This window comes from Aythya ferina (genome assembly GCF_964211825.1).
Source record: "Aythya ferina genome assembly, chromosome: 2".
Taxonomy (NCBI): Eukaryota; Metazoa; Chordata; class Aves; order Anseriformes; family Anatidae; genus Aythya; species Aythya ferina.
In genome coordinates, this window is record NC_140297.1 from 46,584,644 (window position 1) to 46,609,314 (window position 24,671).

The 24,671-nt window shown below is 44.1% G+C and overlaps 2 protein-coding genes across 6 annotated transcripts in view; one reads left to right on the plus strand and one right to left on the minus strand.

Annotated features, from left to right (window-relative positions):
• Positions 1-1,826: 1,826 nt before the first annotated feature.
• Positions 1,827-21,494, minus strand: EXOSC7 (exosome component 7). Of its 2 annotated transcripts, none has more exons than XM_084509463.1 (8): positions 21,390-21,494; positions 19,859-19,960; positions 19,093-19,187; positions 15,972-16,137; positions 11,734-11,804; positions 5,994-6,117; positions 4,914-5,069; positions 1,827-1,959 (listed from the first exon to the last, which is right to left on the minus strand). In XM_084509463.1, the coding sequence occupies exons 1-8, from the start codon at positions 21,444-21,446 to the stop codon at positions 1,855-1,857; spliced, it is 876 nt and encodes a 291-aa protein (XP_084365589.1). In that variant the 5' UTR covers positions 21,447-21,494; the 3' UTR covers positions 1,827-1,854. The 2 variants fall into 2 exon arrangements, with proteins under 2 accessions (XP_084365589.1, XP_084365590.1); XM_084509464.1 differs by lacking the exon at positions 1,827-1,959 and adding an exon at positions 1,977-4,252.
• An 832-nt stretch (positions 21,495-22,326) lies between these two features.
• ZDHHC3 (zDHHC palmitoyltransferase 3) overlaps positions 22,327-24,671 on the plus strand; it is a 30,244-nt gene continuing 27,899 nt past the window's right edge. Inside the window, exon 1 of one of the 4 annotated variants that reach the window (XM_084509465.1) lies at positions 22,327-22,470. The gene's annotated coding sequence lies outside the window, so the exon portion shown is untranslated. Of the gene's footprint in view, positions 22,471-22,621; positions 22,730-24,671 lie in introns of those variants that run through there. The other 3 variants (XM_084509468.1, XM_084509466.1, XM_084509467.1) reach the window with 3 other exon arrangements.

Below are 24,671 nucleotides of genomic sequence, written 5' to 3' on the forward strand. Positions count from 1 at the left end.
TGCTTTTAGGTACATGTGCACAAAGCCCAGATCTCAGACGGGCTAAGAAGTGGGTCAGTTAACACACCTGAAACATGGTGAGGTGAGGTTTCTTGTCTCTTTTTCCCCCAGCTCCCATAGCCATCCCTTTAAAGTGAAAAAGACCTGGAGAGGGGAGCAGGAAGCATCCTGCCACCGCCAGGAGAGCCCCACTATCATCAGTAATTTGCAAAAAGGTTGAAGTTCCCCCAGCTGGAAGGCTACCTAGGCAGAAACTATTACTACCGTGTTAGAAAATTCACCCTGGAAATAACTCTAGGCAGCCTTCTGGTACCAAATCAGAAATCTATAATAAGCCAAGCAACAGTTATTGAGGGAACAGCTGTGGTTTAAGACTTGCAATCCTCATATAGATTAACCATTTTCTGAAACATTAAACAATACACAACTAAACAAAAACTACCTGTGATATGTTTAAGGTACTGTAAATGTTAGTTTTCCCTTCGGTTTTCTTTCTTTCTGCCTTCTTAGAAGTATTTTATGACCTGAAGGAATTTTAGTACCTGAAGTACATCATGTATTTTAATGTGAGCATGATTGCTTTTTCCTATATCTACAGCCCTCCTTTGGGAAAACCCTTGCCCTCCTCCCCACCAAACACACACCAGTCAAGAGATGTTATTTATCTGGCATCAGGAAATGAGAACAGAATATTGAACAACCACTGTTTGATTAAGAGGTAAAGGATTCCTGGATTATTATTGTAGCTTTTCCTGCAGCTTCCCCAATCTGATGCTTCTTCCTGTCCTGCAGGATAAACAGCTCTTGCTCTTTGCTGCACCAGCCAACTGATGTAGGTATCCACGGCTTTGAAGACCTGGTGATACAGCTTGATTGCGTATCTTATCTGGCATCTTCTCCTGTCTTTTTCAGCTGTGATGAAATCCATTTCCAAACTCAGTGGAAGAGTAGAAGGACAAGGGTTCTCCTCTTGTTTGAACCTCTACAACTGTCTCCATGCTCATTCCTGCTCCACTCCAGCAAAGCCAAGACCTGCACTCTCTCAGCTGTCTCTTTGGTTATTACAGAGTAAGACCTAGCAGGACAATGGTGGAAGCGAGGCTTTAGTCCCGTGGCACTGCTGCGCAGCACAGCATGTAAAGGACCTTTACTGACAGCCATTACTCTTCCAGCTGAACTACCCAACTCAGCAAAATTAACTTATTCTCCCTTCTACCCTAGTCATGCCCATTCTCCTTACCCACTGTAAGAGGTTTCAGCTAGGCTACTCGTTGGCAAAAAGGACAGAGAGCTCTATTAAACAAAGACATTTTGGTTTAAAATATGATTTAGAAACTTGGGACCATGTTGTACTTGTAGTAAAATTTAACTGCATTTTATTCAAAGTAAAATAATTTGAAGGAAGGCTTCCAGTGAGTGCTGCTTTCTTCTCCCATTAAGAAGAATTAACTGGATGATGAACAAAAATGTCTTAGGGACCCAAAATCTGGCTTGTGCTGTACCGAGGGCTCCCCCATATATGTTCTAAAGGACAGCAGCTGGGCTGCAGAAGTGGAACATGTGCAAACAGAATTGAGTGGAACCCACCCCTGTCACTCTTGAAAACAGACCTGAGCATTTCCCAGGCAATTCCATCAATTGCTGCTGGTGTGCCTCCTAGGTGCAGACGGTTACCCATATGGAAAACGCCCCAAATTTGCTCATTCACATTTAACCAGAGGTTTTTTTTCAAGCTTAGTAACATTTTAAAAGCTTAAGGGTGTATGTACTGCAACAAGAAATATACCTTTTCCATACACAAACCGACAAGATTGCACAATCAGTTGAAAACAGTTTTGGATTTTTAATAAAAACTCATCCAAGAAATCCAACTTTCTGCCGTGTGGTCCCCAAACTTTCTTCTTCATCCAGAATCTTCTGAAGGGCTATGTGCAATGCCTTTCCTACTCTCTTTCCTGTCTGCAAAGTAAAGAAAGCAAAACAAGTTTGAGACATATGCTTATTAACAGGAAGACAACTCTCATGGATCACTTTCTTTTGACAAATATTTTCCCTTTAATGATTAATATATACCAGCTGGTGTAATAAAAACATGTTTTTAATTAAGAAAAATAACGGTGGTGAAAGTTTCATCTTAATTTGATTAAGTTTTGGAAAAAACTATGCATAAAGGCAGTGCTCCAATTCATCAGAGAAGCATTCCACGATCATCAGCACCCGATCCGTGCAACGCTGGATCACCCAAGGGTACAAATTAAATCCACATCAGGTACAAGCACACGTTCAGATTAGCCAGCACATGCAACACGAAGCAGAATGCTTTCTGCATAACACACTGTCATGTAGCCAGAGGTGTTGGCCCAGTGTTAAAAGCCCCAAATGCACATGAGCTGCATCACCAAACCCATTTGTGGGCCAGATTCTTCATTATGCTGCACAATTCTGCACTGCCCGAGGGCCCTGAAGGAGTCAACAGAAGGCTTTCTATGCAGAAATAAACTCCAGCAGTGGCAAACCACCAGGGTTAGCTCTGATACCAGCCCCCGCTCTTCCCACAGGCAGAAGTGTAGTGCAGAAGCTGCAGGAATGAGGAGCACTGGGCAGTGCTGAAATAAAGATCTTAAAGCAGAGGTGACCATTAGCATTCTCCTGGGGTTCCCGACTCCATACACAGCTGAACAGAGCCCACGTGTCCCCAGATAGCCAAAGCCAGGCTGTATTAAACAGAGTTTATCAGTTCCTGATCTTTGCAATGAAGCCTTTACCTGCCATACAGCTGAAAAAACACAAAGTTCTTTCATCTGTGTGACCATTCCCACCACTGTGGGTGCACAGACCTTCAAGTAAGGTGCATTATGGCTGAAGAACCAGGTGACGGAACACGGTCCGTAACACCAAAGCAAATCTGGGATGAGCTGTGAGGCAGCAAGGTGGCTGCCAATCCTAAACAATATGAGTCATGCTAGATCACAGACAGCACACAGGAATTGCTACTGCTCTGCACTGGCACAAAGACCACAGCAGCACTCCGGAGTCCTGTGGGGTGATGTACTTTGGTCACTGTTCTCCTCAGATGTAGGATAACATCACTCACACCCAGTTAAAGTGAACGGGAACTCTGCAGAGCTCTGGTGTTGACACAACACACAATGCTGTGGCCGTCCTATGCCCGCTTGCCTCCCTTATGGAGCATAAACTCAGCAAAAAGCGTAACACTGGCAGCTCCCCAAAACTTCCCCATGCAACTGCCTTCCTAAGAGACACGTCCTTGGTACATCTGTTCTCTACCAGGCAGGGAAAGCTGAACACACCTTCTGACCTGCTATTAAATCTCACTAGGAACAGGAAGTGTCAAGGACGGATTATGCAACTCTTCCACTGGACATTCCCAGTCCCCTCCTCTTTTTTTTTTTTTCTTTCCCTTGGTACTCTAATCAGGCTGCTATGTTTGAGGCAGTCTCAAACAAAACAGGACCTCTCACCTCCCAGAAAAAATATTTGTTTCTTCTCATCAGCTTTCTCCCTCACTCCTTCCAGCTGCTCACCACCCAAGAGAGAAGACTTCTTCCAGAGCAAGTGAGAGCACAGCTCGCTGGGCATTCAGCTGAAGCTTTAACTCCTTTCACCAACACGAAAGGACAAGCTCTTAAGTAGAATAAGACAGCTGGAAGGTTTCCACACACATCTGATCAGTGTTTAAGCAAGCACTGTTTAGTCTCAAGCATGGCCTGATAGTAGACTATCAATGGAACCACCAAAGTTCATTTCCTAGTTAGGGCTCGATGTAGAGCTAAGGTGGTGATCAGTGTTTTCTGCATTTGGACATCAGAAAACTTGCACGGGGGGTGGCTTCTACCACGAGCCTTTAACTGAGTCAAACACCCATCCCTCTGTAGCAGCCCTAGACCCAAAGCTTCAAGTCTTGTGACACTTAGTTAGAACTGGACTCAAAATCCATCCAGGAAGACACATCAGATGTCCATGCAAAGTTTGGTTTCTTTAGGATGCCAGATCAAAGATGAACCCTGTGCACATTACCGGGACAACAAGGGGGTTAAGTGACCCCCCTGGATGCAATTAGCAGACCACCGGTACCGCCACGATCAGCACTCTGGACTGACATCACGATACGCTGAACTCCCATAAATATTCAGCCTGTAATTTCCACTTGAGACCAACTGCTTTCAAACTTGGCACCAGCTTCTGCATTCCTCACTTCCACGTTAGCCATACTAAAATTAGTTCTGGATCTCTAGGAAACGGAGCCAGCTTTAAGTATTTAATTTTCATTCCGACTCAAAAAGTTCAGAACTCATTTCTGCCTGATGCTCAAGGCCAAATCCAGGCACGAGAATTTATATGGGAAGACAGTTTCAAGAAAAGCCTAAAGAAAAGTTTAAAAAGGAATTCTCATGTGGATGTGAAAAACATCCTAATAGTACTTTCATGGAGCAAGGGCAGACCAAAAACCCAATAAAGGAGCAAAGAAAAAACAACAGTAAAGCAAGAACAGAAGCTTATGAAAAAACAAATGAGTTGTGCTAGAAGGGAACACCATGTACCAGCCCTTCAAAGTACTACCTCTACTTCTGTGGAGACATTACCACGTTAGAGGTTTTGCTCTTTCAGTCTTTAGGGGAAATAATGAGATAGGAAACATCTTACAGCTCTGAGTTACTTGACTGAAACAAATGTGAGTACAACACATTTCAGGGATATTAAAGTTTTAGATGACTTCCACTCATGTGAGATTCTGTGTTAAAGGAGCTGTCTGTGGCCTTCAGTAGGTCCCTTATTCACCTAATAAAAGCAACAAGGTCTCTGCTTTTAATGTCCTTACTCTAGCTTCTCATACACTCAAGTACCAGTTCATCCATTACCATGCAAGACAGTAACTGCTCAGAACTCCTTACCTCCATCATTTCAAAAATGCTCTCAGGATCCAGGCTGCCTTTCCCTATTTTCTTCATGCAAGTGAGGGCACCCTTGCTGGTCACAGCAATAAGAAGGCTGGCCAAAGAACAGGCTTCTTCCTGAAGGGTAGCATCCACCACATGCCTATATCCAATCTGTGAGTTAATGACAAAGCAATGTATTAGTTTGCAGTTGCCCAGGTTCTTTATTAAAAAATTAAACCGTACGGGTAGCTCAGTCACTTGTCTGCAGCCTCCCATCCTAATCTCATGTCATCTTTGGCAGAGTTTAGAGACTGAGTTGATAGTACAGTACTTCAACAGCTTCTGACCCCAAACCTCATGTACACACATAACAGAAGTGAGATAAGCACGTCTCTACGTCAGCTCCCTGACCATCCTTTCACTTATCTGAACCTCCGAATTTCCCTTTTACCTCCCCTCCAAGGACTGACTCCCCTACCGCCCCGGTGAAAATAACACATCTTGGGGCTTAGGTGAGGCCCCACTTCGGTGATTGGCTTTCTTCTATTTATGCTGCTTGCTTAAAAATTATGTCAGACAAGCTTCCCAGTAACCAAGCAAATCACTAACAGATGCAATGGAAAATGCAGCATCCAGCAAAACAACTGTTAGCTGCACACTACATATGGAAAAGGAAAGCGAAAACCCACTTGAAAGTTCAGTATCACACCCCTGAAAACAGAATTCTGACCCCAGCAACAAATGCCAGGCAGACCACTCAATCTTTGAGCCTTGCAACAATGCCCATTTGTTTTCACATACTGGAGTATCTACTGCTCTGGGTGTTGAGCAATGAGTAGCTGAAAAATAAAAATTTCTCCTCGTATCATAGTTTACAAGAATGCATCGAGGGGAAATCTCAAAGTTGGAGGTGGAAAAAAAAGCCTTATTCAATAAAAGCTCCCCCTCAATCAGAATAATTCCAAGGATGAACAAATGTATATAGAGTAACCACTTCTGCAGCACAAGTTCTATCTCTAGGGAAAAATAAACAGCAGGTGAAGTTAACAGAAACTGAAGTTTCTAAGTAGAAGGTCACAAATTTGCTGGGCTTACTTTGCTTAATGTGACAATGCAGGGCACATCATCCACATTTAGTCGAATGCAATCATAAGGGTCATCAGAGAGCTCAATTTCTTTAGAGCCTTCTTCATCCTCCAGAACACGCACTTTGGGTATTCTGCAGAAACAAAAGCGTGTGCAAAATCATCGTCAGAACAGATAATGAGCACAGGCGTCATACAGGCTCAACTCCAAGAAGCGCCCTTTCCTCTAAAGGAGGCTACGTGTTTAGAAAAAAAAAAAATCCAGAATGTTATTAGAGTATTAACAACTCACTCACTGAAAAAAACATCTTTAGTGAGAAGATATTCAGGATAAGACTATGTGCATCATTCCAACTATTAGAATTTAATCTAATTACTACACTAATACATGAGGAGAGATTCAGTGCTGTCTTTCAGAATTTGCACATTTGAATTCTGAACAATTCTTTGCACATCTGCCTGGCAAAGCAGGAGAGAAACTGCCAAGACTGAACCCGTTCATATTGTGGCACCCGACCTCGCAGACAAACCTCAGGTTGTTACAATTACAGCCATCACACGGCCTGGGAAAGCCATGACATCAGCAGCAAGTATAAGCAGTAAAGCAGTTCAAGAAAGAATGACACCAGCTAAGGAGAGGTGGGGAAAGGGGTGGCAGTAAAATCCTCTCTCTTTAGCAGGTTAAGACTGATGAGCTCTTCTCATTCTTCAAGAAGCCAGAAGACTCTACTGCTCTCAGGACAAATCTACAAAAGCAATGGCCAGGGATAAAAACCTCACGTAGAAATCCAAGAAATGCTTTCTTCTCACTTTCTCACAAATGAGCTAGACAGGCTCCTTATCAGTGGTACACATAAAATATCCATTATAGCCATTTGATGGGAGTGTCAGAGGACAATTTAACGCAGCTTTCTTAGCACAATGAATAAAATCATTTAAAATAACTTAGAAGGTGGTATAGGAGGGCTTGGGTTGAAAGGAACCTTAAAGATCATCAAGTTCCAACCCCCCAAATTCTCAATAACTTCAGCACCTTACATACCCTCATTTATCCAGGTGTCCACTCAATGGAGCACGGACTGACGGACTTTGCTTTACAGGCCAGCAAAACCCCCACACAGCTCAGCGAAACTGCTCCCACTTTCACATATTTGCACGTGAAAACACAAAGTACTTCAAGCTATGCCTGGAAAGCTAACCTCAGTAACCGTGTGGAACATCACTGCAGTCTGTTTTTATGCTAGTATTTTTACAGTAGCTGTTTGTCAGAGTGAGACTCCTGGGGTTACGTTCTTTAATGTGTTCTGTACCAAATCTCTTTAAAGGAAGAGATAGAGACTGGCTTTTTCTCCAGGAAAGCAAAGCGATTTTTGTTGTTCCCCAGACAAATGTTTTAGTTACTTGTGGCTAGGAGCCTGAGAGCCAAGTACTTCATAGCAGTTAACTCTGCTTTTGTAAGATTTCTTACAAGAACAAGCCAAGCTAAAACTAAAAGTTTCAGTAAGCAGACAACTACGATGTGTACTTTTTCAGGAAATTCAACTCAAAATGCTTTGCAGTTATGTAACAACCCAGTGGAAATGCATCAAAGCCTATTTTCAAACTGCAAATATTCCATTACAAGTTGATGGAATAAAATCCCAAGGTGCCTACTCTTCCAGCTTCACAGGACAATGGACAACGCTGGACATCAGCCTAGACAAGAAGTTTATGTGCCAAAACAGTGTTTAAAAAAGAAGTGAGTTAAAAAAAATATATATATGTAAGATTGATTAAGCAATTTTAACTCCCTCCTAAAAGAGCTATGAAACCACAGCAATGTTTGGTCTGCAAGAAGAAGCCGACGGAATTAATACCTGAAAATCCCTTCAAGGGGCTGCGTCGGCCAAGAACAGACAAGGCAGATTTACGAATTACAACTACTCCAAAGGCAAAGAGAGCACTGATCAGATGCAAGCATCACAGTAGCAGGAAAAAAAAAGGGTATATACACACAAAAACCGAGGATCCAAAGGGGCACAGGGAGTGTTTGTAGCACAAAGAGAATTCCCAGAAAATTTGATATTTCCTCTCCCAGCTTCTGAAGATTTATCTTAAGAACTAGCTGTACATGTTTACTTGGTAACTTTTATTCTTCTGTTTTGATTCCTGTAAGTAATCAGCGCAGAAATCTGTACAGCAGGACTTAGTCACATAATGAACAATGCTCTTGTCTGCGTGCCGGAGACCCAGAGTTAACAACTGCAAAACCTCTTCTACCCTGGTATGCAGGCATCAGTTCTGCCCCTGCCACCCTGCCCAGCAAAAAGTAATTAAAGAAGCAGGACATCGACAAGGCCACTGTGTTATAAACTCTAGTTTTTTGGCTTGTGCCTAGTTTTTGTTGCCTCAGTGAGGGACATTCCACAAGATTGGGTTTAATGCTGACTCCTGACACGGTGGCTACTTGCACATTTTGCACTGTCTACTTCAATCACGGATAAATCTGGCCTTAAGCACTTTGGAGACACAGTTAAGAATACAGTTTGATAGCTGGTATCTTTCACACATGATCTGGATTTAGTTTTTAGAACACAATGAACAATGCAAAAACTCCAAGGAGTAAATATTCCCCCACGACAGTCGTATTGTCATTGTTCCATGCCTGAAGGGGATACAGTGAGTCAGGCCAGGCATAAAAAGGATTGAAATCCCGTAATTCTCGCGCAAAATTCCTGGTGTTACTACTATGGATTTATTCAGCCCTAAAGAAAAGCGTGCCATAGCTATGATAAACAAAATAAATGGTTAGGAGCAAGGTTTTAAGGATGAGGCTGAGCTTTTCAAATGCCTGTCTGAACATCAGAACAAAAAATTTGTGGCTTCAAAGAAGAAAACAGCAGCCTGAGCTTCCTGCTCCTGGTTTTCTGGCTGAAGTCAAAGGCAGACAAAGATCTGAAAACGCTTGCAACAGAAGCCTGTGAACAGATTATGAAAGGCAAGGCTCAATGAGGGACACGTACCTCTAGCGAAGTTCAAAACACTTAATCTGAAGTGATCTTCACATCGACACCTTGTCTTACTCAGACATCAATATTTAAGGAGAGTGGGCTGCTACTCTAAACAACCTTTGTATCAATCCAAGTAAAATTTAGTATATATGGAGGGAAAGAGGAAAGAATAGCAGATAAGGACAACAGCTTTTCACTTTGTATCCCAGCTCTGACTTCCTGAGCTCTGATTAGATGAGATGTACTCGTGTTCCCTGCCCTAGACAGGGTTTTCACAGGTCAAAATCAGCATGCTTTGTGTTATGTCATATTGTGCCACGGTCTGGTGGGCCATCCTACTTCCACCAGACTGAGGATGATCGCCCACAGCTTGCAGGAAGGATACAGCTTCCAGAACAATGAAAATAAAGCAGAATCATCAAAACAATTACACCCTCCACGCTACCCATCTGCTTTTTATTTATTTATTCTTATTTTTATACGATGTTCTCTCTTTATTCAAAACTAGAACTCTAGTTGAAAAAAGGCCGTTATCCTGCAAATAAAGTGTGCGTCTTGGATCTGCAAAACGACCCACATGGGAGCAACTGTTTTAACTATAACACTTTCTCATCCTGGCAGCCCCCACATGGAGACACAGGCATTTCTTCCCTTTCGTGTACTGTCAAATCTTTGTGAGCTATTACATTTGTGACAGGATTTCTTAATGCTGCACAAACAAGCTACAGTTAAAAGGTACCGCTGAGGGCTTGATTAAGCTGAGAAATTTCTCAGCCACGTATACAAGTTGCAGTCTCAGATGGGCTCTCCCCTCCTCCCAACTTTAAAGTGTGTATAACCTGATACATTGCCTGCGTCTTCAAAAGCTTAATTTCTTCTTCTTGTGAGTACTTTTCCAGCTCTAGTGCTGTGCACTGGTTCCCTGATGAATAAACAAGAACTATGCCACTGACTTCAGCAGATCTCTAATTTACAGCGAAAACCATTTGAGATCCACTTTAAAACATTTATGCCCGTAAGAGTCTAATTTTTGCACCTCTGCCAGCTGCTTTTGCTATGTAAGATTTTTTAAGCAAAGCCATTCACTAGTTTCTTTCTTCAGGGTGATACAAAACTCTATATTCCCTTTCATCTATAGATAAAGAAGATAAAAATTAGAAAAAATATTGAATATTATTGAATGCGTTCAAAAACATTTGTATCAATGATTCTACTAGATTTTATTTTTCCATTTTCTGAACTAAAATGCATGTGCGTCCTGGTTTCAGTGAGGATAGCGTTGATTTTCCTCCTAGTAGCTGGTATGGTGCCGTGTTTTGGAGTTAGGATGACAATAATGTTGATAACGAACTTATGTTTTAGCTGTTGCAGAGCAGTGCTTACACTAAGCCAAGGACATTTCAGCTTCTTGTGCTGCCCTGCCACTGAGGAGTCTGGGGGTGCACGAGAAGCTGAGAGGGGACAGAATCAGGCCAGCTGGCCCAAACTGGCCAAAGGGATAATAAATACCTTGTGGTGTCATCCTGAACAATGAATATGGGGTGGCTGGCTGGGGTGGGGGGACTGCTGCTCAGGGATGGGCATCAGTCAGCATGTGGTGAGCAATCGCATTGTAAATCACCTACTTTGTGCGTATTATTATGATTACCATTATTATTTCTCTTCCTTTTCTAGCCTATTAAACTGTCTTTGTCTCACCCCACAAGCTTTTACTTCCCCCCCCCCAATTCTCTCCTCATTACATGTGTGTGAGCAAACAGCTGCATGGTGCTGAGCTGCCTGCCACAGCATTCCTTTTGGCACCCAACGTGGGGCTCGAAGGGGTTGTGATAATGACAGATGCAACCATAATGCGTTAAAACAAAATTGTTACAAGCATGAGATCAGTTTAATCGCAATGCTGCTAATCACAATGCTGATTTTTTTGATCTCAGGTCTGCTGTGCCTGTTTTCCATACTGTACTGTACGTGTTCCCTGCCGTGCTGTTTATCATTTCTGGGGGCTGGTTTAAGGTTATTATTTTGCTGTACTGTGCAATACTGGCTTATGATATGATAAAATGAGACTAATTTGGTATTTGTACGGAGAATTGCCGTCACTTCCATACTTCAGAAACTATATCTCGGAAACTATTACTAATTACACCTTTTATCTTTTTTCCTCAGGAAGCCAATTGGGGGTGGGGGAGGAAGAGGGGATACTTTTCCCCACTTCTTCACACTCCCTTTCTTCTTCACCGTCCCCTTCTCCTCCAGGCTAGTTACATAGCTCTCTAGTTACCGTAGGTCTTCAAAACCCTGAACATCATTGGGATATTCAAACCAGCACATTCCTATTGTTACGTCTCCTAAATGCATTTCAGGTTTAGTTTAAAGGTTAAACAACTCATTAAGAATGTCATCCAGAGATCTGGATGTCAGTAAATACTTCGTATTTTAAACTCACACGGCATCAACACAAAGGCCTCCAACTACTTGCAACAAAACCATAGGGTGAATACAATTTTTTCCTGGATCTGGCTACAGAACAAGAGCTATATTGGGAGTCCTGTTGTGCATATAATGCAACACAACGCTGGATTATTAGAAACATGTGAAGACATTAGCTCATGTTACGTATCTGCAAGCAGACCATCTTTTATGCAAGTTGCCTTACGTTTTTCTTATTCAAATATATTAGGCATAAAGATGCCTAGCTCACAGAAAGTATTTCTTTTCCCGTGCCACTTCCACTCACATGAAAGGAGAGCTGTGCTTTACCTTGTGTTAAAGAGGGCTGCCTTCACCGCAATAGAGATTGCATCAAAGAGGTTCCCACCACACTCCAATAACTGGGGAGGAAAAGAAGAATCTCTTTAAAAGGTACTAAACTGATTTTTCTTTAAGTCTTTATTTTACTTAAACTTACTTGAAAAAAAAAAGCACAAAATTAAGAACAAGAATAGGTTAAAAAGTTGTCTTTAAAGCCTATCTATGACAAATAAACTCCGAATACAAAACTAAGATTTCAGTTGACTGTATTATGCATGAAAAATAGAAGAGATAAAGCACTTCATAATAAAATTAATGATAACATCTAGTAATAGAAGCTGAAATCACCACTGGTTACTCTTCTCCTGTTAAGTCTCTGCACTAGGCTATGACCAGAATATTTCTGGTAATACTCAGCACATTTGTTCTTTCATGTTAAAAGAAGACAAACCATCTTCTATACTTTATTTCAATGGGGAATTTTTTTAAAATAGTTTTCAAACAAGCAATGCCAATTCTCTCCCAGAACATTGTATGAAATTATATAATAAAGTTATAAAGGAAGCTAATTACACAAAGTATAGCTTCAAAGGCACATCTTGGTTTATTCTCCATTCTTTATGGAAAAGGAGTCATCTTCAACTTCCTCTTGAAGCTGAAAAAGATCTAAGGAAATCCCGATTTCAAAGTCTACTTGTTGATAATTCTATCACTTCAATCAAAGCCTGTGGAGGGAACCTAGCTTAGTTTCTTCCCACTGAGATCAGGAGAACAACCAAATAGAAGACCAGCACTGTATAAAAACGCAGGGCTCCCGTAACCACTACTACTCACAGGCCGACAGAGCACTCAGAGATGTATTTGGTGGCAGCCAAATAGTTCTCTGACAAGCTCCATTCTGAGCTTGTCCTCAGCCAGCACAGTTCTATCAACATACACGTCCCCATCAAGCACTGGAAACTACAAGGATAAGAACACGTGTATGCTTCTCCGTTACATCCATCTATGCTGGACACTGAGAGCAAAACAAGTTTTACAACACTGATTGCATTGATTGCTCCTCAAAATTTATTTAAGGAGGAGATAAACTCCCACACTGGGAACAAATCATAAATCAGATATTCTAGAAAGACAGCTTATTTTTATGAAGACAAACTGAATTGTGTAAAAGGAATGACAAGATTTGGGAGAGAAAGCTAATACAAAGGTGATCAAATTATTTCTTTCCAAACAGCTGCTGGATACAGAGAGGTTAACTTGCCACTTTCAGTCATGATTGGATTTCACTGGATAACACAATAAACTCACAATACCTTTCTTATTAAAACACAATAATGGGATGTGCCTGTACTGTTGCCAGGGTTATGTTCAGGCTGCTTTTCTAAAGCCTTATCTATATTACAGTGGCACCTACAGGCTAGGAACAAAGCCTGTCTCAAGCACGGTACAATTCCTCCAAATATAAAGGAAGGCTGAAGCGTGTTGTGCAGAGATTCCCCCCCAACCCACTCCATTTTTACTTTTTACGTTTTTTTTTTTTTTTTTTTTTTTTTATGTATGGTTTGTTTTTAAAGGATTGAAGAAAGTCTGCACAACTGTGAGTTTTTGGAACAGATTTCTAAGTTGTTGGCTTTCTTTCCTCCAAACAGTGCTGAGGCAAGGTGGGGACAGAAAAGATGAAGAAATGCTCTGAAGGATGCTCAGCAGCGAACCAGCAATTTCGACAGAACCACACGTACCCTCCCTAACGCCCAAGCACGTGATGAGGTAGGGAATGAAAAGAGATCGCACAACTTCAGCTCTCCTTGCTCAGTATGGCAGGCTGCTGGTGCAAAGTATGTGAAGGAGGCTATCCAAGTACCAAAACCAACCCCCTAAAATACTCATAAAAGCTTATTTCAGATATCAGTAACTTAGAAGGGGAGAAAAAAAGACAAAGAGAGGGTGAGAACAGGCTGTAGCTTGGCAGTACGGTATAACTCACACTTCCAAAGAGTAGCTCACAAATGCAAACATCCCCTGTTATTAAGAACGCATGTATTTTGAAAGGTCAAAGCACATTTTGTTGACCTTTAATTCATGTGTGTGCAGAACGGTGGTGGTAGGCAATCAGTCTGCATCTTCACAGTGTCTGGCTGAAGCTTCCTTTTTTCCCAGTCTCACTACACACAATTAAAGCACTTCTCAACAACACTGACCACCAGAAAATCGAATATGAGAGATGTTTTCAATCTACAAGCTGCACGACTGTGCGAAATATCACTATTTTCTCTTTTGAGCTTGCATATGTCACATTTTATTTACACACAGGAGCTCAATATAGATGCTTTGATCAATGTGTGCACGGCTAAATCGCATAGCAACAGAGTACCTCCAGCTTCATAACTCTTCTCAGAGGGTTTTGTCTGTCAGAATAAGAGACTTGGAAACAAGAACTTTTTCCATCTGCCCACAAGGTACCAGTATTTTGAAACTTAAGACAGATTTATGACTTATTTTGCCTCCTACTTAACTATGCAACACAAACACTTCCATGAATTCTGAAGTACAACATTTTCCAAAGGACTCTCAATGATCAGTTATTAGATATAGAACCTGCCTCCCTCCAAAGATAAATAACAAGACAAAATATTTTATATTAGCACAAGTGTCACACTTCTACCATCAAAATAGAGCTCTAGAGCAGTCACTCAGCAAGAAGAGCTTCATGAAAACCTGTAGCTATCAAGCACCTACATCAAGTATAAACTATCACATATGTGATACATACATCTACTTGGAAAAGGAATTAGAACAAATACCTCACAAAACTATTAAAGTACAGATGCTGGGGTAGAGGGAGGAACAGAAGAGTTATGTTAAAAGTACCTTGTTTTATCTAACCCAGCAGCTCTTCAATTGCTCTCATAAAAAATCTGCAAGTGACATTGAAAGCCTCATCAACTTTTGAGTCCTAGTTACGAACCTACAACAGATTCTTTGCTGATACTGTAAATGCAGCTAGATAAAATAAAACACATACCATAGGTCTTGCTACTAGTTGTATCAGAATTACGAACAGCACGTGAACACCTAGGCTGTTTTCCTCTGTAGCTGTGGACAATCAGCAGATTTGTCCAGGACAAATCAGGTAACAACCAGTTGTATTTCACACAACAGTTACACAGAACTCCGTCTGCAGCAGTCAGCTTTATTAAAAGTCTTTGTTTATGCTGTAGAAGCAGCATGTTGCTTAAATAAGCACTGTGTTTAATATTCTGTACCTCTGCTTGTAATAACCTAGCAACTCAAGGTCACAGTGTGATTTCTCAGAACTAGCACTTCATCCTCTGTTAAACTATGCCAAGCTCCAACAAGCTGCTGACTAGGATTGCTAAAGCACTCAGCAGTACACATCTGATCATGCTGCAGACTGTCACGTTAAGTACCGTGCCTATTGTAATTAGGCTAACGTATTGCTCTTTAAAAACTTAACAGACTAATTTTTACATTCAAGTCTCAGTCTCCATATTCCTGTTTTGTTTAATGAAACTCTGTTTGTTTGTTGCTTTTTTGTTTTGTTGTTGTGTTGGTGTTTTTTTTCCTTCTCCTTTTGGCAATGCAGCTTAACATTTAATAAATCATTTCACAGACATTGATTCCAGTGAGTAATATCTCTCAACATGTTTTCAGTTACACATTTGACAAATGGAAACTCAATTTTGGACCAGTAAGAGTTGGAAACAAAGCTCAGGAGAGTCTAACTTATAGACTTCAATTAAATTCACATGACAGAGCACTGTAAATACAGCATTGTTTGGAAACTGAGTTGCTGTATGCACAAGATTTACATACACAAAATTCAGTTTCCATTTTTTAACGGGCACAAATATTCAGTTTCTCTCCTATATTCAATACATGTATACAGCTTCCATCAAATATTGCCTAGGCCAAATGTAACTTTTTTTGCAGCAATTTCCTTGTGAGTATACGATTACTGATTTTTATGGGAGCCAGACTTGGAGTATTCGGTGCTTTGTTAGCTCTGCAGCGGAGCAGCACCACCCAGAAGAGCAGAAAAAGAGTAAGCAGGAAGTAGTGATTAACTATTACAGATAGATTCACAAGGAAATGGCCATCCGTGCTGTGAAGTATGATGTCACATTAGGAGAAGCATTTTTAATATGAAAATACACATGGCTATGCGCAGTCACCCCGTGCCTGGAAAACCTCCTCAAATTCTTAATAGTTTTTGTTTCTTTACTTACCAATACATCAACATAGAGAACCCAGCAGTGCTCTCTAGGATTAATACAAAGAGATTTCAGGTCTACACTCCCTTCGCTGCTAAATACCCTGTAGAGTGTATTTGCTATCTCTGTGCCAAGTTCTTCTCCTCCCCGGCCTTCAAATTCAGGAGTAGCATTTGCAGAACTAGATAAAGAAAGGGGGAAAAAAAAATGCTTTCACTTCTGAAGCTGCCAATATCCAAAGAACATTTCTTAAACATGAAGCACTAGAAACATCCCTATGGATTTATTCGTACAAGAATAAGCGCATCATCTGTGAAGAAATTATTCCCATTTTGCATAAGAAAATGTTTTAATGCAGATAATATACCTATATTTTGTTGCTAAGTGATACTAATTAAATTCCACTACTATCTTCAGTTCCTAAGACAATATTAAAGCTGGTGAATTCTCTCTGGGACTAGTTCTTTAGCATTCTCATCTTCTGTCACCTCAATCCTTTCAAGAAAAAGAAGCGAGAGACAATTGTACTAAGTTCAGAATGGCTAACAAGGCAGCCTGTTAGCAATGAATGTGAAATTAATAAGGTAAGAGAGTTAAGTAAGAAGGTAATTAATAAGGTAAGAAGAGAAAGATGTGACACTGGGACAAGTAGAATATGCGGAATTGACATGACTGCCTGGCCTTAATTGGTAATTTCTTTTGGTGAGTGTACTCTCTGCTACCAAGGCACTTACAGACAGCAGCTCATTATTTTCAGCAACTGCTGCTTTTGGATAGGAACAGCCAAAGAGCATTTTTTCCCAAAGGGAACTGACAAAAACGCCTGTGGTCTTTATTTCCCCGATTCCAACATAGGAAACTTTGATTATGAGGTCATGCAATAAGGGCTTGGGTGCTGGGACCTCGTTCACAGCCAAGTGGAAAACAACAACCCCACGAAGCTCCAAGTCACAATGAAATAGAACAGAAATGCCCGGAGGCACACAGAAAAATAAACAAATATTCTGAACCGAGCCCCCCACTGTAGAGAGAGGGCAGGAGCATTTTCAAGAAGTAGACCTGTGGCAAACATTTATTTAAAAACAGGATCTGCCACTAGTCAGATCTCCCCCAAATTCATTTCTCTTTACTGAACGTGGGAAAGGAGGGGATCCCATAGAAGTAATTTGGTATCTTCCAAATCTGTAAAAGCAAAACTTTGAACCCTACTGGCTGGGCACCTCTCAGTGCCAATTTCTCATGTACATTTTGTATCGATACGATGAGAAAAGTCCTCAGCTTTCTTCTAACACCAATGCCACAGGAACGTGAACATACAGCAGAAAATACACTCTTGGAACAGAATCACCTCACCTTGAAAAAAAAACAAACTAAAGACCCACGTTATCTACTGATGACTTCAAACATCAAGTGAGCTGTGTCAACAAGACCGCAGAGCCTATAAGGAAAATCCTTGCCATGCAGTAATCCTCCCAACTTGTTCTTTGGCAGAACTGACGATAATCCAGAATGCCCCGCAGTTACTGGATTTTATAGGAGTTATTTGCCATTTCTATAAACAGACAGCACTATACACACTGAAAAGGTAAACCTTACTGCCAGTCAAGCACTGACCTATGCTTCCAGACCACATTTACCACACGAGCGAGCACTGCAAGCGTGACACTTTTATTTGCAGTGGCATTAATATTAGACACTGATTTTAGAAGATAGGGCCCTACCTAAGTATAACTTAATTCTGGGAATATAGCCAAGCCAGGCCCTTCGGCTGTACTGAAGGAGCACTTATTCACAGAATCTGTTTTTTTTTTTTGCAGGTTAACTAGTCCATTCTGTTTAAACTGCTCTGTTAAAAGTACGGTTATGCAAGCATTATGCTTCCTATGATAAATTGAAAAAAAATATTATATAAACCTCAATCTATACCTCATTATTTTCAAACACCAAATTCCATCAAATGCTGTAGCTTTTAAATATGAATGGCCGCTTTCTTTGACAGGGAGTAAGAAGAACATAGAACCTAACTGGAAAATAATTGCAGAGTGGACTGCATCTTAATTCCAAGACTATTTTAACACTTTAGTTCCTTACAGTCAAAGTGAAATAAAGAAAAAACGTTGGCTGAGTACGAATACAGTAACTATTTGGTAAACACTGCCACCCAACGCTCACAGAATGCTGCAGTAATTTTCACTGGGTAAAACGTGAAAGAGGATTGCCTAGCACACAAATAAATGAAAAAGCCAAACAGCTTGTTTTATGAAACACAGAAAGAACTTAGTAGTGGCCAGGGTGAGCAAAGGGAACTTCTACTCCCAAACAGAACACAGTTTTTGAAGTCTTTCAAAACTATTTCAGTGTCACATCACACAACAATCAAGAACCCTTTCAAAGCACAAATATGCTTCTGCCACAGATACCTGCTTTCAAAATCCCTTGCTGTTACCAGCAAAATCGTTTCTTTCACAGTAAATACTTCCCTTGTTCAATGGAAAATAAATACTTGTTGCTAATCCCTTAATAATTATCATCTACAACATGAGTAATTGTAGCAGAGAGAAAACAATTAAACAAAAGACCATCTCTGAGGCCAAACCAGATAGAGGCTGTAACAACGTGTGCATTCTGCACTTTACAATTGCTCAAAGACAGGCTTAAAATCAAATTGGTTTTCAACTCCCAGTTCAGATTAACACAAAATATGTAGTTAGCATACAGAGGCAGATTCCCATTGCACTGAAGACAAAAGATTAACTGGATTTTCCACAGTAAGCTCACAGCTTCTTTCCTGGTCTACAAAGACCTCATTACAGAGAGGATATTCTTCACTTAGAGCTGCATTTATTTTATTAGTTTAACCACCACGAAAGCCAAGTGGAACACCTAAGAACTTCACCACACAAGGTGGCGTATCAAACTTTGCTCTGCTGCTACCACCCAGTGGCAGCCTGGAAAAGCATCACAGTATGAAGACATCTCATTTCCCTATGAGGACATTCACCACTGTTAAAACAGTGAAATAAATTGTTTTAATTATTCAGACCCTTGCAGCGGGTTAGTACAATGAAGCTATAAATGTCAGAAGAATGTTATTTGGAATAAATGACGAATTACCTTTTTTTCCTATTATACTAACCAGTCAACGAAGAATTCCAGATAACCTTCATCTGGTTTCTCCAGCTTCGGCGTCCCCATTTCAGCTTTTACGCCCACCAAGATATCAGTGTGTCCCTGTTAAAACAGAAACGTATCACACAACTAGAACCACGTTCACAAGACCGGTTAATTTAGATGCCTACAACAAGCTGACATTTCCACCTAGAATGACTAGCAACAATAATTGACTATCACAGCAAACTTGAAATCAGGTTAGTTTTTATTCATTTATTTTTGAAAAAGGAGAGGCTTTAGAAGAAGAACCTTACGCATAGGGAACTTTTTCAAATAATTACCATACATAGCAGCTACGTTTAGAAGACATATCACAGATTTGTTATCATTCTGGTTCTGGAAACAGCTACAGCTGCAGAACCTGTATAATACTTCAAAAACTCTATTTATTTTCTTTACAACAACAGATGCCAGAAGTAGCTTTGCTTCGCTGTAAAGGCACAGAACTATTTTTCCTTCCTGTGACCACAACGGTGTTTCTGGTTTTCCAAAATTAAACAGCAGACTAGTTCAGACTGAAGGCCTTCCAGGTACTCCAAAATAAATCTAGCTCCAGTGGGTTAAGCTGGCCTGAATGATTTATATATCCTGTCATTATTTCCCTAACCCACCGCTGCACTTAGTGTTGTGCATGTGAAACACACACACACATCTACAGACAGCAATGGCGAATCTTAAAACAAGCCCAATAAGCCAGAGTTTAATCAGCAGCATACAAGAAATTCGCCTACCAGCTTCACTCTCGCAGATCCGGATGTGTTTGACACAACATCTGTTTCTACTTCTGCACACCTGTAATCTTCGCAGCCACGGCCATCTACACGGAGGTCCTCCTGAGTACGACAACCAACCAAGAATTTGTGATTTTAAAGTTTTCTTTCCCCACGCCAACCACAGCAGTGAAGATGAATATAAAATCAACGACTCCTGGTTTTACCACCAGCTTCCACGCACAAGTGTGACAGAACCAACTGCACTTCTCTGTTCACCTCTCATCTGTCTAGAGCTTGCAACAAGCGCTCTGCGTGCAGACCTCAACCCCTGCACAAAGTCCCTCTGGTTTCAACAGAAAGCCGCAGACTACAAAAGTGTCAAGGTCTTGGCTTTAAAAGGTATTTTCTCTATCACAACACAGGTCTTCATTGTGATGCCTGAGCTTTCTACTTTTAGGTACGTAATCAGGACCCAGCAGAGAGAAATACCCACCAGCCTTCAAAACGTTTTTGTCTGTTTACAATTCAAACATACGTTGATTTGCACTCCTCAGATGCTACACAGCTCACCCCCATAAAAGCAGTTTTCTTCACCATGAAATACAGAATCACAGAATGGCCGACATCGGAAGGGACCCCTGGAGATCATCCAGTCCAACGCCCCTGCCGAGCAGGATCACCTAGAGCACGCTGTGCAGGATGGCACCCAGGCAGGTTTTGGGTATCTCCAGAGAAGGAGACTCCACAACCTCTCTGGTCAGCCCATGTCAGTGCTCTGTCACCCTCACAGTACAGAAGTGCCCCCTCATACCCAGCCAGAACCTCCTGTGTTTCAGTTTGTGCCTATCACCTCTCATCCTGTCTCCGGGCACAAAAGAAAAGAGATCGGCTCCATCCTCTCACCACTCTCTCCTCACATATCTATACGCATTGATGAGGTCTCCCCTCAGTCTTCTCTTCTCCAGGCTAAACAGGCCCAGTTCCCTTAGGCTGTCCTCATACAACAGGTGCTGCAGTCCTCTCATCATCTTCATAGCCATCCTCTGGACTTGCTCCAGGAGCTCCATGTCCATTCTGCACTGGAGAGCCCAGAACTGGACACAGCACTCCAGGTGTGGTCTCACCAGGGCTGAGTAGAGGGGCAGGATCACCTCCCTCAACCTGCTGGCAACACTTCTGAACACAGCCCAGGATCCCACTGGCCTCCTTGGCCACAAGGCACATTACAGACTCGTGCTCAGCCTGCTGCCCACCAGGACTCCCAGGTCGCTCTGCAGAGCTGCCCTCCAGCAGGTCAGCCCCCAAACTGTGGCACTTGGGGTGCCTCCAGAGATGCAGGCCCCTGCCCTTGAGCTCTGAGCTCCGCCACCTCCCCGCCCATCCACCTAGGCCTTCCTGAGCCTGGCTACGCGGCCGTTACGGGACACAGCGCCACAGGCCTTGCCGAACCCAAGGCAGACCACCCCCCACCCACCCCCCCAGCCGGCCATCTCCTCACAGCAGGCCCTCAGACCGGTTAACGGCCCCGTGCCCGGCGGCGGGCCGCTACCTGCACGCCGTGCACGATGTACAGCTTCTCCGCCTCGCTCAGGCACACCGCCGCCATCTTGCCCCCCTCCCTCCCCCCCTCAACCTCCGCTACTTCCGCTTCCGCTTCCGCCCCCCGGCACGGAGCGACTCCCTCCCGGGGGGGGGGGTGACAGCGGGAGGGCTCTGCGCATGCGCAGCGCCGCGCGCGGCGGGCGGGAAACTGCCCCTCCTCACCCCCCCCCGCCCCTCGCTGAGGTGATGGCGGTTGGGGGGGGAGAGGGAGGGGTGTTACCTCAGGGGGAGGTGTGAGCCTCCCCCCCCCCCGGAAAAGAGTAATAAATTAAGTGATTAAAGTGTTAATTACATCGTTTGTTCTCTTTGCGGCGGCCTTGCTGTGGAGGGGCGGCTGGTGGCAGGGTCGCGTTCCCCAGCCTCGCCTCGGTGCCCGCGCCGTGTGGCCGCCTCCAAAATCTGTTTAGCGGCGTGAGGCGAAACACCAAAAAGTGGAAAAACGGGAAAATCCCCATAAAATTCCTCACAAAATGCCGCCCTGATGTGACCTCAGTGCAGGCACACTGTGATTCCCAGTGAGCGCACAGCAGGGCGGCTCACAGCCATCACCACAAGCCCTAAATTCAAATAAATATGATATTTTTTCCCCCTTTTCCACCATCCCAGCCTGAAGCCTAGCCGGCCAGCCCCACCTCCCCACCTCCTCACCCACCCGGCCAGCAGCGGCTCTCCCCGCGCTCACCCCCAGCAGCGCGCCGCCCCCACAGCCCCAATTTTCCCCAAAACCCCCTGAATCCACCCCATTTCTCCCCCAGCCGCCGGCGGAGCCGCTGCCCGCCCTGTGCCCGTGCCCCGGGGCGGGGCGGGGAGGGACCGGGGCCGGGGCTGGGGCTGCCGCTCGCTTCCTGGTGGCTCCCGGCGCCGCCCCGCCGACAGCCGCGGGAGGGGGACGGGGACGGGGACGGGGACGGGGCTGGGGGGGGGGCGCCGCGTGTGCGGGGCTCGCCCGCACCGGGACCCGCACCGGGACCGGCACCGGGACGGCAAACGGGGCCGCTGGCGGCCGGCGGCGGCTCGGCGGCCTGCGGGTAGGTGCTGGTGGTGGTGGTGGGGTGAGAGGGAGCTGCGTCTTGTGGCCAGGCGGGGTGGTGGGGAAGGGGGGTGCCCCCATTGCTGGGGTATGGGGTGGTGGGGAAGCACCCTGCCCCGATCCCACAGGGTGTTTAGGGTGGGAAGGATCCGCAGGGAAAAGGCTGAGCGCCTCGGATGCCTGCTGTGGGAGATGGCAAGGCTTCGCTGTGCACCGCGCTCGGCTCGCCCTGTGAAAGCACCGCAGACATTGCCATGGTAAGTGGGGCCACGCGTGGGTTCCCCGACCCTAAAAATCGCAGCCCGACGTGCGGTGAAGATCCCGTCCTTCAAACGCCACGGCTACGGTGCTGTCTGCTCTGACGCAAGAGTGTTTGTCATGCCAATGGGAGTAAGTTGTGCCCGACTCCTGGAGATTCAGGGGGTGCGACCCAGAGGCTCTGTGCAGGTACGGGTTTGTGACAGGGAAAAGGTGAGGTCTGCCTAAAAACTGGGGGTACTTCTGCACCCCCAACACAAACGGGGTGTTGTTGTGTTTCTGTCACCATTTTCAGAAGCGTAGTTGCAGACAGGGTATGCATTTCTCTCTGAAATCGGTTTTTGGTAGCAGACAAAAGTGACAAAACGTGATTTAACCCCGCAGGCTGTAAGAAGATGAACGCCTGGTTCCTCAGCAGATGCATGCCCACTGTGCCCAGGTAGTTACGTGTCTTTTGGGAGCACCCCTTCCAAGGGGACAGCTGACAGTCTAAAGCAGCGTGCGTGTAGCCCAGGCAGTGGTAACCCTGCTCTGGTGAATCCCTGCTGCTTACCTGGCGTGAGTTTGCTTTCTTGGGGTTTCTGCATCTCCCAAATGGAACAGGAGCTAGCGGTGCCACATGGGCGATGAAGTTTAAAGCCATGCATTGCTTTATTTTGGGGAAACGTGCTTGCACAGCCATGCTGTGAGGGCGATTCTGTGATTCTGTGGTAATGGGACATGCCTCCTGTAGAGGCGACCACAGTGTTGGTGATGGGCACCCAGGCTGATTCGGTCTGAAAACGGCTTGGCTGTAGCTCAGCTAGTTGCTGCAGATGTGAACTGAGTGAGCTTATGGCTGGCTCTGGTCTCTCTGCAGCGTAAACATGACCTTTTCCTTGGGGTGATACTGTGGGATACGGCTTTTCTGCTTTGTGAAAGAAGGCAGAGGGTAATGTAGTATGTGACGGGGTTATGGAAGCTTGTTGTCGCTTTTTATTTTCCCTGCCCTGTGCTTAGCTGGCTGAAGCAAACCAGGTATGAATGGTGGTACTCAGGACATCGTATTTAACTGAAACTTTAAGGTGCTGTAGAGAAAATGACAAGTTAAAGCTTTCCCTACGAGAGCTGCATGTTTCCTGGGTTGTGCAGGCAAGAAGAAAAAAAAAACAGAGAGCTGCAACTGGACTGGAGCTGCAGTGCAGCAAGTCTGCCAGTAGCTCGTTGCACATCCTCCTTTTGAGAGGGAGCCCAAAAGGGAGAGCCAGCTCGCCTCTGCGGGCTGTGGGTGCCAAAGGCCTGGTCTCAGCTAATAGGGGCGAGGTGTTATGGGACAGGGCAGCTGTGCCCTGGCTCCTACTGCAGAGCAGCACGGGCAGGTGACCTCCTTTGGCCTGGAGCTGGGAGGCCCTGCTGCAGCAGCAGGGGTCAGCCAGAAAAATGCTGGGACTTGCTGCCCCGTGCGCCTTCGTGGCAAGGAAGGACATGGAAAACTGAGCGTTAATGCCCCGTGGGAAAGGGGAGGGTGATGAATGGGAGGAAGCGCACGGCCCTTGTTGATGTTTTTGCTGCGAGGCTGGTGCTGGATGGGGAGTTTGGGAGGTGCAGCTGCAAGGTTTGGTGTAACGCAGGGACCAGTCCAAAACGTGGCACAACTCTCAGAAGTCACGGCAGATGGGCTCAGATGGAAGCAATAAGAGTGAAAACGGGTGATGTGAAGCACTACGCTATTTAATAATAATTTGAAAATAAAAATGAGAGTTAGGGTCCCATTCACCGCCCTAGTGGAAAGGCAGCATGGGGATGGGGATGTGATACACACCTTTGCTCTTGGCCATGGCTGCTTGAGTCACTGATGTCCAGTACAGTGTAGGATGGACAGACAACAAGTCCTGTATTGCAGTTAGCCTGGTCTCCAGGTCTCAGTATTTCAAAGGATAACAAAATTAATGTTTACCCACA

What these genes read in the sequence shown, in the direction of transcription:
- EXOSC7 (XM_084509463.1), bottom strand. Translation starts at nt 21,446, where the DNA reads ATGGCGGCGGTGTGCCTGAGCGAGGCGGAGAAGCTGTACATCGTGCAC. An exon ending in TTCTCTATGTTGATGTATTG is followed by an intron (nt 11,805 to 15,971) that starts GTAAGTAAAGAA and finishes TTTCCTCCCCAG; the next exon opens with TTATTGGAGTGTGGTGGGAA. An exon ending in GCATTGTCACATTAAGCAAA is followed by an intron (nt 5,070 to 5,993) that starts GTAAGCCCAGCA and finishes ATTAACTCACAG; the next exon opens with ATTGGATATAGGCATGTGGT.